The sequence below is a fragment of the Scaptodrosophila lebanonensis genome, unplaced genomic scaffold, assembly GCF_003285725.1.
Source record: "Scaptodrosophila lebanonensis strain 11010-0011.00,11010-0021.00 unplaced genomic scaffold, SlebRS2 tig00001445-arrow-arrow-pilon, whole genome shotgun sequence".
Classification (NCBI taxonomy): Eukaryota; Metazoa; Arthropoda; class Insecta; order Diptera; family Drosophilidae; genus Scaptodrosophila; species Scaptodrosophila lebanonensis.
In genome coordinates this window covers 216,974-231,884 of record NW_022060757.1, presented here as the reverse complement: position 1 = coordinate 231,884, position 14,911 = coordinate 216,974, and the positions used below count along the sequence as shown (strand labels likewise).

At 43.1% G+C, this 14,911-nt stretch overlaps 1 protein-coding gene across 1 annotated transcript in view; it reads right to left on the bottom strand.

The window, feature by feature from the left end:
* LOC115633561 (trichohyalin-like) overlaps positions 1-14,911 on the bottom strand; it is a 158,848-nt gene that overhangs the window by 7,595 nt on the left and 136,342 nt on the right. Inside the window, exon 5 of the mRNA XM_030531017.1 lies at positions 3,315-3,635. Coding sequence (XP_030386877.1) covers positions 3,315-3,635 — 321 coding nt within the window. The remainder of the gene's footprint in view (positions 1-3,314; positions 3,636-14,911) is intronic.

The window sequence follows — 14,911 nt, the reverse complement described above, 5'->3', positions numbered from 1 at the left end:
AATATGGCCCAGTTCATTATGATATTTGTGCAGTACATGGCTTTCCATATCTCCCGGTACGTAAAAGAGTAACCTATCGTCGTTTGTTTTCCTATAAACAATCCCGTTTCTCATCTCGTACATTTTGTGCTCATTTTTCTCTAAAATTTTTTTAATCGTTTGTATTTTTGGGTCTCTTGCTTGACAGATAACAAGATTGTCCTCAAAACTATTTGTCTCCACTACCAAAATATTTGTGCATCTGCTTAACGCGTCTACATGTTGCATTCTACTCCCGGCTCTGTGAACTAGCTCATAATCGTAGTTTTGCAGTTCCAATGCCCATCTAGCGATTCTAGGATTTAAATCAACCTTGTTCAATGTAAGGGTTAAAGAGTTGCAATCTGTGACTATTTTGAATCGTTTCCCGTGTAGGTAAATTCGAAATCTCCGTATGGCATAAATTATCGCCAATGTCTCTAGCTCGAAACTATGATATTTTGACTCTGTCTCTGTTGTACGCTTAGAAAAATAAAATATTGGATGCGTTTTCCCATCGCTTTTTTTCTGCATGAGTACCGCTCCGAAACCTAATGAACTTCCATCGCAATGTAATTCGACTTCCTCCTTATAATCGTAAATGGCTAAAATAGGAGACTGCATTAATTTGTCCTTAAGAGTTAAAAAACATTCTAATTCTTTTTCCTCGAATGAAAATGGTTTGTCTTTTCTCAAAAGATCATATAGTGGCTTGGCTAAAACCGAGAAATCTTTAATAAAACGCCTGAAGTATGAACACAAGCCAAGAAAGCTTTGGACTGTTTGCACCTTATCAGGAACTGGAAAATTTTTAATCGCATCTAAACCTTTGTCTTCTGCCCTTATGCCTTTACTTGATATGCGAAAGCCTAAATATTTTATACTCGATTGCATAAACTCGCATTTATCCATCCGTAATTTTAGTGTGTTTTGAACTAATCGTGTGAAAACTTCCCCCAGTGTATTTAAGTGTTCCTTCATGTTTGTGCTCGCCACCATGATGTCATCCATATAGACAATAACCTTACTTTCTCTAATTAAATCATCAAAAATCTTGTTCACAAAACGCTGGAATACGGCTGACGCATTCTTTATCCCAATTGGCATTCTTAGGAACTCATATTGGCCTAGTGGAGTTACAAAGGATGTATATTTCACCGATTCTTCATTAACAAAAACATGGAAATACCCATTTTTAAGGTCTAATTTTGAAAATATGGTTTTATTTAGGAGCCTATCTAATAAATCGTCTATTAATGGCATTGGATAGTTGTCCTTTATTAGCACTTTATTCAATTTACGAAAATCAATGCATAGTCGTAAATCGCCCGTCTTCTTTTTAACTAACACAATGGGTGAAGCATACTCCGATTCGCTTGGCCGGATTATTCCCCCTTCTAAATACTCGTCTAGCATAGCCTGGAGTTTTTCTTTCTCTGAGTAAGAGAGCCGTCTTGGTGAACATCTAAAAGGTTTTGAGTTTTCCAAACAAATTTTCATTTCACTCCTAATCATCGGGAAATTTGGCTTTTTTGCATTTAAATAAGTCTCTTCGAACATTTTGACAAACCGACCTTTTGTTTCGAGATCTACATTTTCACCGCAGTTGTAATCTGTCATTTGATTGTCGACTATGTTAATATTAAACATATCTTTCTCAAAGCTATCCATCATGGATACGCCTGCATTGTCAGTTTCATAAATTAGCTCATTAACCGATTCAACGCCTGACAATTGTTCAGCAACAGTTTTATTTCCCAAAATTTGATCTTTAACAGTCTTAGCATCTAACAGTCCCCTACTAGCAGTTTTATTACGTAACAATTGGTCTTCTACAGTCTCATCCCATATTAATTTTCCATTAAACGTCTCATCCCGTAACATTCTTTTACATCTATGTTGCCTATCATTAATATTGCTAACCGCTTGATTTGATATTTTCTTTGCTTCTCTTTCGATTTTTATAGGGGCCGCTGCTCGCTGATCAGCTTCATTTGAAAAAAGTTTCGAAACGCATGGATTTTCTGCTTTGTATGCCGAACCAACATTTTCATTGTCTCTCGATAACCCCGTATTCGTTACATGTATTTTTTTTAATTCAATAGTTGCAAGGGTGTCTGGACTAATATTCAAATCCATCGCATTCATAAAATTCCTGCCCAATACAACATCATGACTCATAGACTCGTTCGCAACAACAATTAAATCAAAATTTATTTTCAGTAATCCTTTAAACATAAAGCAAGAAATCTTTCCAAAGACATTTAACTGGCTTTTATTCAGCCCAAAGTATGAATTATAAACTAAATCTAAAGAAATTTCATTTGGTATGCATGGCCTTTTTACAAAAGAAATGGCGCTACCAGAGTCTATGAGGCATTCTGTAATGAGGGCATATTTAATATTATTTAAAAAGTGTATTTTAAAATACCTTACATATTTATTATCGCTCAAACTCTTCTTCTGCGATCACTGCGCCACAAAATGACCCATCTGACCGCAAGCGAAACATGATCCGGCTGTCCGCTTTGGCTTGCGGCAATCTCTGGCAAAATGACCCTTTGAGTTGCAGTTTCGGCAGCGCGAATCGTAGCTGGCCCCAGACATGGACGATGTCTCCCTGTTTGCGCCACCTGCTGGTACCTGTTTTGAGAGGCGCACGTTGGCGAATGCCTTCTGCAACTCCTCCGGCCCAGTGAAGCGTTGTATGCGAGCCTGATCGCGCAAGCTCTTTGATGGGATGCCTTTGATGATTTGCTCCATAAGCTCATCTGTATCGACGTTGATGGACTGCGCCAGCACCAATTTTTCCTCCATGTACATGGCAAACCTCTCGTCTTGGTGCCATTTGCGCTGCTCAAATTTGCGTCTTATTTCTGATTTTGATGTTTCCTCTCCAAAAGCCATAATTAGCTGATCGCAAAGCCTATTTATGGGCTGAAGCATACGTGTTGAATTTGAATGTAGCCAGCGTTGAGCGTTTCCCTTCACCTTGGCAATGAACAACATGCGAAGACTGCAATCATCTAATTTGTAAATCTGGGCGATGTTCTTGAGCTGATTTACCCAAATGCGCGCACAAGAGTTGCCATCAAATTCAACAGAAGCTTCTTTTGCGAAAGCGAATGCAGTTGATATATTTTTCACTGTCTGGCATCTTTCGTATTCGCTCACTCGTTGCATCTCCATTTCGTTGGTGTTTAAGCTGCTGCTGACGTCGACGTTGTGTGTGTTGCCGTTATCGGTGTCAGCGTCGGCTGCTCTGTCGCTATTGCCATCTTCACTGGTAGTTTTACCGTTACTGGCGTCGTCGTTGCTTGCTATGCCGTCCCTTTGGATGTTGCTGGCGTTGCTATGGCTCGCCGCTTGACGCGTCATATTTTTGCCTGCCTCCGTTCGAAATTGTAACAGCAACATTTTGTTCGCATTTACTTCTGCTTGCAAATTCTTTATAATTTCTAGAAGGTCATGCGACGCCGTGGTCACGCCATCTTGGTTGTCATGCTGCGGCTGGCAGACGACGCTCGGTTCTTGCTGCTGCTCCAAGTAGCCGTTGCACTCGGCCTGTAAGACTTGGGCTTGCTCATCGCCGGAGCCCTCGGAAATGTAGTCTGTGTCTGCAGTTGGAGCGTCGCCGAGGAGCTCCGGAGAAATCTGGCCAAGACGAGCCATTAGTTCCGCCTTCGTGCCACTTGTCGGCAAACCAAGGACGGTTAGCCACCTTTTTAATTGGGTGACCGAAAAAATGTTGAAATTGGTACTGTTCATGGCGTTAATCCCACTTCTGAGTTTGTGGAAGGCAAAACGTAGTAGAGAACACAACACTGCACAATTACAAAAGACGTCATCTTTATTCGGTGACTCGTCAGAGACTGAGCTCGAGCGAATTGCTCGAGCTACAGGGTACAGCGAGATCGGGAAAACAGCTGATTGGTTGCCAGAGTTCTTATGTATCTACTTATCCTACTACATTACTAAATAAATTTAAGAAAACTGATTACAGTTTTAATGATAGATTTATTTTAAAATTATTTAATGCTAGTTTTAAGAAAAGAGAAATGAAACAATAAATGTTATTTTAGTTTAACGATATGAATTTATTTTATTCTTTTTTTATGCACCGAGCTGTGAGCTTATAATAACGATCCATTAGATTCACAGCCTCTTTCGTTAAAAGTGGAGCAGCATGACAAAAGCAAGTGTCTGGTCCAGCGTCTACCTTATCATTTGACCAGGGACATGTTTCCAAATGTGTTCCAAAGCGGGAGGTTATGAATCGAGATCGATTCATTTCATCAAGCATCTGTTTTAGATTTTCCAGTCGCTTATAATGTTAATCGAAAATCATGTCCTGGAACTGATTTAGAAATACTTCGATTTGTTTTGTCACCATTTTATAGAAGTTCATAATTATTTGTTCAAAAGTTTTTTTTTATTTTGCTGCTAATTTTTGTGTAGTGGAGATGCTGGCGATCAGAATAAGACTATGATTTTGATGCAATACAATATCCTCCTTTATACTTGCATTTATGTGCATACTGTGTAACGTTGTTACTCTGCCGCGGGTATGCTCGCCGGCCAGAGTATGCTGAAATAAATTAGGCACCCCAAAGTGCCGAGGTGTCCACCAAATAAAAGAGGGCGGTATGCCCAAACTTCTCCACGTGTTTCTTTAATTGTAAAACAACATACAGAGCGCTTCAGTGCGCGTTGGGCATGAGCCAAGAACCAGAAGTGAACTAACCTAAACCGAACTTAAAATTACTCGCCTTCATGGCTTACTATTCTTACAATTACTTATTAATTTACAACTACTTGGCATCGTAATGACGCACAGCTGGTTGCTGCGCAACGCGTCGTTACACCTCCCCCTTTCCCCAAGGGGTCGAACGGCCCGATCGGTAGTGTTTTCGAATTTTCCTTCACCGCGCCATAATCGAACGGCAGATGTGTAGCAGCTGGGTGGCAGCGCTGCCACCCCTCGCGCTTGGCCACCTGTCAACGCCACCTGTACCTTCACCGTCAGCTGTTCGCTCTGTCATTCGGTCGCATTGTTGTTTTCTGCATTTCCGCCGTGTCGTCATCCTCTGGATTCTGTAATGGGTGCTGTAGTGGCTGCTGTGGGACTGGCTGCTGTTGCCGTAGCTGTTTAGGGATCGCCAATGGAATTAGCATACCGCCCATCTGCTGCGTCTCTGGTATATTCGGCGCTGAGTGTGTATCTCAGGCGGTGCGGTAATCTACATCGCTTCACATGGCCTGAAACGTAACAGCAAACTGCGTTTAATTATGTTTGTAGGCTTACATGGGCATCTTCTTCGGCTAGAACAGCAGCTTTGCTGTTCCCGCTTTGGTGGACGCCGGTGGTGTTGCCGTTGATGTTGTCGGTGTGGCTGCTACGAAGCCCTGGTTGCTGTTGCTGCTGTCGTGACCGTGGCTGCTGTCGTCGTGCTCGTTGATATGGCCGATTTTGATGCCCGGACTGCCGCTGTGGCTGCTTTTGTTGACGCTGAGGAGTGGCCTGCTGTGGCTGCTGTGAAGCTGTCGGTGGCGTGGCCCTGGTGACCATACTAACGCTGCCTCTGTCGTCGTTGCCTTCGTCAGCTTCGCTGTCTTCTGCGTTCACCGCTTTTAGATCCCGCACATGTGCCGTTCTACCTCTGCCGCCCGCCACCGGTCGCACACGCACTATAACTGGGGATATGAATGCTCGTACCGTGAATGGGCCATCGAAGCGAGGCGCCAGCTTGGCCGCAAACTGCTCGGCTGCGTTGGACAGGTGATGTTGTCGCACGAGCACCTCGTCGCCCAGTCTGGGTCGCCACTCGCGTCTCCGCAGATTGTACTGGCGTGCCTGATCCTCGCTTGTCACCAAGGCTGCATGTCGGGCTCTGCGATTTCGCCTCCGCCGTCTGCGTGGCCGTGGATCGTTTGTTCGCAATTCTACAGTTTGGCCGCCCACAGTCACCGCCCCGTTGGCCATTTGGACATAATCCAGTCCCAATGTGAGCTCATCTATGCATCCGGGGAGTGTGAGCAGCGGCAGTACTACGCGACTGTCGCCCACCGTGACCGTCGCCTTCGTTTCTTCACGGACCGTCTTCTGTGTCCCGTCAGCCATGGACACAGTCACGCTCACGGACCGTACATTTCCTCCGTCTGGCGCCCGCAGGCGTTGCGCCAGCATCGGACTCGCGAAGCTGCGTGTCGCTCCGGTGTCCACGACCGCCTCTACCAGTACACCATCGCAGTCTACTGGTAGCGCGGCCGCTACCCTGCGTGTCGTTGTTAATTGGAATCTGCCTGCGTGGGCTCGCCGACTGTTGATGTGGGACGAGCCCCCCCTGGCGTTTCCCGTCGCGCGTCGGCAGCATTCGTTCGCACGCACCCCCATCTTACCACAGTCCCAACAGTAGAGCTGTTGAGAGTTTGGGCACGCGTCCATACTGTGCCCTCCCATCCCGCAACGTCTGCAGATGGGTGGGCGACGATGCGTGTCCGCTGGGCCAACCGCCACCGGCTGTGGGAACGGCGTAGGGTGTGTGGCGTTCGTCTCATCATTGCCGGCCGCCTGTGACCGTGCTAGGATTCCTTGGAGCACGCCCTGTGCCGCCTGTACGTACCCATCGAGTGAGCTTACTTCTTCGCCTGCCAGGCGGAGATTGGCGCGTATTTCTGGTAGCCCGTTGGCGTGGACAAGTCTCAGCTGCTCCTCTGCAGTCATCTCCGCGCCGCGCATCAGTCGTTGCATCGCTCGGACATACTCGATAGGGCCCTCTGATGCGCCCTGGACCCGGCTGTATGCTTCCCGCCGGCGCTCTTCTATGTGGGGACCCGCTGGATATTCTTTTAGTAGGTCTTGGCGGAACTCGGCCCACCGTTGTGCCAAATTGCGCCTTGACCACTCCCACTCCTTCGCCTCGCCAACCAGGACTTCCGGTAACACGGTCACCAACTCATCTAATCGCACGTTCCTCATCTCTGCCTCATCTTCCAGATCCCGGAGGAACGTTCTTGGGTCCCCGCTGCCGTCAAAACGTACTCCCCACTGTGCCACCTCCGTGCTCAGGGCTCTCCGCTCCGCTCGTGACATTGTCGAGTGGGCCGAACCAGCCGCGGATGCGGTTGACACGGCTGATGTTGGCGCCTGTGGTTCTGCCACCGCCTGCGCGCTTGCGAGCGATGACGCTGGAGTCGGTGCTGTTGGGTCATCTTCGTCAGGCACATTACCAGCAGGCGCGGTGGAACCGCAGACCTGGCTCGACAGCTTCTGGAAACCATCCTCCATAGCCTGGGCCAACCGGTGGGTGTACTGAGCCAACTCGGCAATCGCTTGTGTCAGGTCCGCCGTTGAGAGCACTGGAGCCACTGTTGGCGTCGCTGAGGCTGCCGTGGGCTCGGTTGTGGTAGCTCCCGCGACCGCTACCGAAATGGTCGGCACTGTCGCAGGAGTTAGCGGTGTCGTGTTTGCCTCTGTCACGACGAGCAGCCCCTCCGGTACGTCCTCTTGTTTCGGGACTCCCAGCCGTCCGCCGGGCACCGGGCTCAGCTGACCTGTCGCCGCGATACGCGACGACATGTTCTCGTAATATGCCGCTAGTTCTTCCAGGCGGGGTCGGTACTCTTCTTGGGCCGACTTCACGAACGTTGCCAGCCGCACCCGCAACGCCTCCACGGTGCCGGTCTCCTCGATGTCGAACTCGCGCAGCACCGTGCTGAGCTCTTCCTTCCGCAGCCCACGTATCCAGCTCGTTCGTAGCATCGTAGGTCCACGCTCTCTTCCCTACTTGGTCGGATCTAACCTCAAACTTCTTTGGGGTCCCTGCTCGGGCGCCACTTGTAACGTTGTTACTCTGCCGCGGGTATGCTCGCCGGCCAGAGTATGCTGAAATAAATTAGGCACCCCAAAGTGCCGAGGTGTCCACCAAATAAAAGAGGGCGGTATGCCCAAACTTCTCCACGTGTTTCTTTAATTGTAAAACAACATACAGAGCGCTTCAGTGCGCGTTGGGCATGAGCCAAGAACCAGAAGTGAACTAACCTAAACCGAACTTAAAATTACTCGCCTTCATGGCTTACTATTCTTACAATTACTTATTAATTTACAACTACTTGGCATCGTAATGACGCACAGCTGGTTGCTGCGCAACGCGTCGTTACAACTGCTTATATTTTTTTGTTTGTTTCATCGCCTTCGTTTTTACATATGAATTCAAAACGCGCGGGACTATATCTGGTCTTCTCTTTTCCTTTATATACAATTTGGAGTATTCCGTTTTCCTTCAGTTTTTTATAAGGATTTTTGGTCGAAAATTTTTGTACATAGATTTTAGGAAGGAATATCCAAAGACATTTTCCATCCCTCTCCTTTAAGTATAAGGCAATTTTATCTCCAAACTCTGTATGCTTTAATTTACAGTCAATGATATCGTAGGCCACTCCCTCCGAAAGATTTTCAACTTTGGTGTACCCCTGTCCAGTGGAACAGTGTGCATTGTTTAAGTGTTCAACAAATGACTGAAAAATCAAAATACCATATACAAATACATGTACAATGTATTAATTTGTACACAGCTACATACCATTTTATTTGATTTTTTTATATATATTTTCTTTTGGGAGATTAAGTGTCTTGCTTCCACTCACACGTTTTAAAGACTGCATATTATGATCATATGTCCTTTATTTATATATGTATTTTTGAAAACGAAAATGAATACGAAGACACGCCTTTTTCATTTTTTTTATTTATTTTTTTTATACATAATATATTTAAAATCAAACTTATCCCATTGGATAGTGACATTCGGTAGATATGTGTACTTTCCCACTCTTTTTTTTTTTCTTTTTTCATATCTGTCTTACGCCTGAGAACATAAAGTTAAATACCAGTATAAAAAGAGTTGCAATCAAATCATTACTATACAATTCGGGTAACACAATAAAAACAATGAAGAAGTTTGAATGTGTTCTATGTCCATTTGACAAATTTTTTGAAACAAAATACGGTTTAAAAAAGCATGTGCTTAAGAAACATAACTTCAGTTATATCAAAGCTCGCTCGTACCCTTATTAACAAGTAAGAACTTTAATTATGTTTTTTTTTTTTTTTTTTTGTTTTCTTATTTATTTGCCAATTTTCAATTTCAGACACAATTGCATTAGTTAAATCAAAGGAAATGTATCGTGCACTAATAATAAAATAAATAAATTTGTGAAACAAATTAATAAAAATAGATTATAATAGTATTATGTTATATTTTTGTATGTAAATTTCTAGTCTCTTGATGTTTCGCAACTAAAAGTAGTAATTCGTCGTCCTCGTCGGGCATAGCTAGGGGAGCTTCTTTTTCCATTGCAAGTAGTAACAATGCGTCGTCTTCATCTGGCATTAATTCCGCAACAGCCTGATCTTTTCTTTGCTTCGACTGTTTCTTCGCCTTAACATCTGCATCAATCTCCATAACTCGTCTATGGAAGTCAGGCACTCCCAACTGATTGTTAGGCATATTATCATCAAAGTATTTCTTTGCTTCCTCTTCCAAGGCTGAGTAGTCAACTTCGATCATTTCACTTGGTGTGGGCGAAAACTGACAAGCAGGCAACATTGCATTGTTCCAGGGATTTATTTGCATAATGTTATTATATATTGACTCAAATTCTGCCTCCCCCAAAGATTCTATGAGAGAGTTTGTGGTAATTACTTTTCTGAGAGGAAAAGCTGCAGCTTCATCGTCATCGGTAAAAATAATTTCTAAACTCTCATCCCCTTGTGTTGATGACTGAGGGGGGTTGAATTTGAAGAATTCATCCACGTCTTCAATGGTGGTCTTGCATTGATCACAACTAACTTTTAAGGACATTGTTGTATTGGTTTTTAGTTTTTTAACACAACGTTTGTTTTATTTATTTATTTTTTTTGTTTTTCACTGAATCACGTTAACGCTTTTTCTGTTTTTGTTTTTTGTTTTTTTGGTTTGAACAAAATTAAATTGCACTGGAATTGTTTATTCGCGCAAACCACTTTGAAAAATGTTTTTGGTATTTATTTTTTAAACTTGAAAAACGTTGAGTGTTGTAACGCACTGCTTACAGTAAACTGCAAAGGAACCGGAGTCGTTCCTCGCGTTTTATTCAGCAGCAGGTAAGAAGCAATGGCCTTAGAAGGGCGGTGTTCTTTTTTCTTTCATATATTTTTTTTTCTCTAGCTCAAAAATCATAAACTCATCATTTTATGGTCTGTCAGAGACAGTTCCAGCACTTCACCATTTTCAAATCAACCCAAAGAAAAGTCATAAATAACTCTGCAGGTATTGGAACACATTATGTGCTCAAGCAGTAAACAATAGCTAACAGCTGGAACTCCAAGTAGTATAGATATAGGAAAGCAACCTTTAAATGCGATAAGAAAACGTTAAGAAAAACTGTGAAGAATGAAATAAGGAAGCATATTTATCAATGAGTTTAATTTTATTTATTACGATAATAATGATTACAAAACTCAATCGAACCTACGCATAAGCGTAGTAGTATAGATATGGTGTAAAGATAGAAAAGCCTTAAAACCATCTCCTTAATGGAAAAACGCCTGCGCGCCATTTGTCTGCAATCATCGTTTATTGGCTTCTTCTTTTGTTACTTTCTTAGCACAGGCATTTTCCGTATGGGTGTCACTGCCACACAAGTTGCAATAAACGAGTTTGGTGTAACCATCTCTTGAGGGGTTTTTCTTGAAAATTTTATCCATGGTTTTATTTCTTATTGATGTATTCGTACTTCAATGCTTTATGCACTAGTGCACCAGATTAACTAATGCTTAGTATTTAATACCAAAAATATATAAACATTGCTTTCACCAAAAAAAAAATCATGCGTCAACTTAGAAATATTACGTATTTGGATCAGTGGTTCGGTTCCTGATACAACTTTCATTTATTTTAGTAAACTGGAATTGAGTTGCGTAAGATATTTAATTAGAGGATTTCTGCTAGGCGAATTGGATCTCTAGTTGAAAGTGAAATATGGTTAGATACTTTGATATTGAGGGGAATATATTTGAACAAGTTTGTATTGGAAATTAGTGGTGAATATTTCCCCATACAAGTTAAACTAATTGGGTTTGTGGTTTGGTTCATGAGCCAACTTAGAAATATTACGTAATCAGATCAGCGGTTTGGATCCTGATACAACTTACAATTATTTTAGTAAGTTAGAGTTGAGTTGCGCAAGATATTTAATTAGACTCGAATTGGTTCTCCAGTTGGAAGTGAAATATGGTTAGATACTTTGATATTGAGGGGAATATATTTGAGCAAGGTCGTTGCAAGGAGTTGCATAACAGGTTTTGATTAGTCTAATTGGGTCACCAGTTGGAAATTAGTGGTGAATATCCTTTTAATATCTACCACACCACATGGTGGGCGCCTTTGCTAAATGTGGGGAGTTTAGGTGAAAAAGTAGTAGCGACCCCATATCTATACTACTACGCACTTCGTGCTCGCACGCATAAGCGACCCTTTCAGGTTCGATTGAGTTTTGTAATCATTATTATCGTAATAAATAAAATTAAACTCATTGATAAATATGCTTCCTCATTTCATTCTTCACAGTTTTTCTTAACGTTTTCTTATCGCATTTAAAGGTTGCTTTCCTATATCTATACTACTGTTACCTTTTAAATCTGACCCAAAAAATCTTGGCTCGTCGTATGAAATTGCGAAACGTCGTTTTTTGTCGCTTGAAAGGAGGTTGTCAAATGACCCTCAAATGAAAAGCATGTATCTGGAATTTATGGACGAGTATGTTTCGCTCGGTCACATGTCCTCAACGGACAACAAAATTCCAGATACTCCACACTATTTTATTCCGCATCAGTGTGTCCTGCGGCCTCAAAGCACGTCGACCAAGTTGCGTGTCGTTTTCGATGCCTCTTGCCGCACATCCACTCAGATTGCGTTGAATGATACCTTAATGGTCGGTCCAACAATTCAGGAGGAGCTTTATTCTACGCTGCTTCGTTTTCCTTTGCGAAAGTTCGCCTTAGCGGCAGACATCAAAAAAATGTACTATCAGGTGATGGTGCCCGAAGCAGATAGAAACTATCAGCTCATAGTGTGGCGAAGAGATCCGTCTGAGTCTTTGAAAATCTTCAGGTTAAACACTGTAACATATGGCACGTCGCCAGCTCCGTTCTTGGCGGTGCGGTGTTTAACAAGGCTGAGTGAAATGGTCCGTTTCTCACATTCAACAGCTGCTGAAGTTATTCGGAGCGACTTTTATGTCGACGATATGTTAACTGGTGCTGAAAGCGTTGAACAGCTAAAAAAGCTTCAAGCAGAAGTGTCGCATGTTCTCCAAAGTGCAGGCTTCGAATTGGCAAAGTGGTTTTCGAACTGCTCGGAACTGTCCGCATTTGATAGCACAGTTATTCCAGTAGCCACAGTCGACTCAGACCCAACCAAAACGCTCGACGTTATGTGGTTGCCGAAGGAAGATGTATTTCAGTTCCAGTTGGAAAATTCCTTCCTAGATCTCCGCTCGACAAAACGGAACATATTATCGGTGACTGCCAGGCTTTTCGATCCTCTGGGCCTTCTTTGCCCGCTTATCACCAAAGCAAAAATGTTGCTGCAAGATTTGGGGCTACAAAAACTAGATTTGGACGAATCCATCCCTGAGAATCTTCATACAGTTTGGGACTCATTTAAGCAGAATTTGTTGAACCTCAGCGGTATTCAAGTCCCTAGATTCGTCCATACAGATACGCAGTCACCCATTCAAATACATGCGTTCGCCGATGCCTCAATGAGAGCTTATGGCACCTGTATTTATGTTCGTGTTTCGACTGCGAATGGTTGGAAAGTGTCACTTTTGACCTCAAAATCCAAAGTAGCTCCACTCAAGACGAAAACTTTGCCTCGTCTTGAGCTGTGTGCAGCTCACCTTCTCGCAGATCTTTTTCGTCAAGTCCGCCCGTTGCTTAATTCTCCAATAGACAAGATAGTTATGTGGACTGACTCGGAAATAACGCTCCACTGGATCAAGTCACATCCGTCGTTTCGAACAGGGTTTTTCAAATCCAAGAGTGGTCCGAGAATGCAACGTGGCGACATGTCCCAACGAAATCCAACCCAGCAGACATCGTGTCCAGAGGATGTAATGTAGACGAGTTGCGTAGCTCCATTTGGTTTACAGGGCCAGCCTTCCTCATGGAATCGGAAGAAAATTGGCCTGTGAATGCTCACTTCGAGCCGCCTAAAAATTCAGCTGTCCTAGAAATTCGTAAGTCTGCTGTAGTTTTACTCGCAGATCGGCAAGCCAATTATATTCTCGAAGTTATCGAAAGCTACTCGTCACATTCAAAATTGCTGAGGGTGTTCGTTTGGGTTTTTCGATTTATACAAAGGTGCAGAAAGGTCTCGAAGCCCTTTGACCCTATAGCCAAGCCAAGCGAACTCAATTTGGTATTCAACAAAATTGTTCAAGTCATCCAGGACAATGAGTTCGGTGACGAAATCGACAAGGTTCAAAAAAAGAGAACACTTAACGCTAACTTACAGCGTCTGAATCCATTTCTACATGATTTTAGAGAAGACGGTTTCTTGTTTTCCTTGCTGAGAGTGGGGGGAAGATTATTAAATGCTCCTATCCCGTATGAAGCCAAGTTTCCGTTGTTGCTTTCTAAAAAGTCGCAATTCATAAGATCGTACGTATCTTATTTGCATGTGTCAAATTGCCATGCTGGCCCTAGATCGCTGGTGAGCCTGCTTCGTGAGCGAGTTTGGCTGGTTAACGCTCAGGAAGTGTGTCGCCGAACAGTACGTTCGTGCATCCTCTGCTTCTAATGGAAGCCCCGGTTGGCCTCCCAAGTAATGGGAAATCTTCCGGCAGACAGGCTCCAGCCGTTCCACCCGTTCGAAGTATGTGGTGTTGATTTTTGTGGCCCTATAAGCACAACGCTCCGTATCCGTGGGAAGCCACCGCACAAGTCGTACGTGGCTCTTTTCGTTTGTTTTGCCTCGAAAGCGGTTCACTTAGAGCTTGTGTCAGATCTAACCACTGATGCTTTTCTCTTGGCTTTTGAAAGGTTCGTCGGCAGGAGAGGCGTCCCTCGCAAAGTTTACTGCGTCAACGCAACGAACTTCGTGGGAGCCGACAGGATGCTGCAGGAGTTCCGTGGAAAAATTGAAACACAATCAACACCCCACAGCCCAAACGGTAAAAGCTAGGACGCTGAAATGTGGGCTCAAGTAGCCTATCATGGTGTAGATGCACTAAGAAAATTTTGGAAATTTTTGGAAAATTCTAGCTCCAAAGGGGGGAAAAGTAGCTCCAGTTTGTTTGAAAAATCCGCATTTTTCAACCGATCGACTTGAAACTTAGTTTCTAAAATCAATTAAAGAATACAAACAAAACTGCATACTTAGATTTTGTATTGCAGCTTGAATTATTGGGATTTTAATATTTATTCACTATTTCAAATGAAAAGTTTGTGTTATAAATTTTATTCCGATCGGTTTAAAATTTGGGTAATGTAATCTACGTAACTAAATCTACAATTTGCATTCAAGGATTTTCAAAATATGCATTTTACAAAAGCAGGCAGAACAAACAATACAAAATATCAAACAGTTGGGGCAACTAAGTATACATACACTCACACACACATACAAACAGCTGTTCGTGTAGTTGCGTGCAAACGATTGAAATAGCCAAAGCAAAATATGAGACACTAATGTGTGATTGTCCATACATATGTGCACATCTATGTATGTACATATGCATCTACATATGTATGTATGTACATTCGTCTTGCACTGACAGAACAAGAAATGTTAATTAATTAAATTAAAATTAAAATTATATAACATTTTTAAAAGTATAGTAATTATAC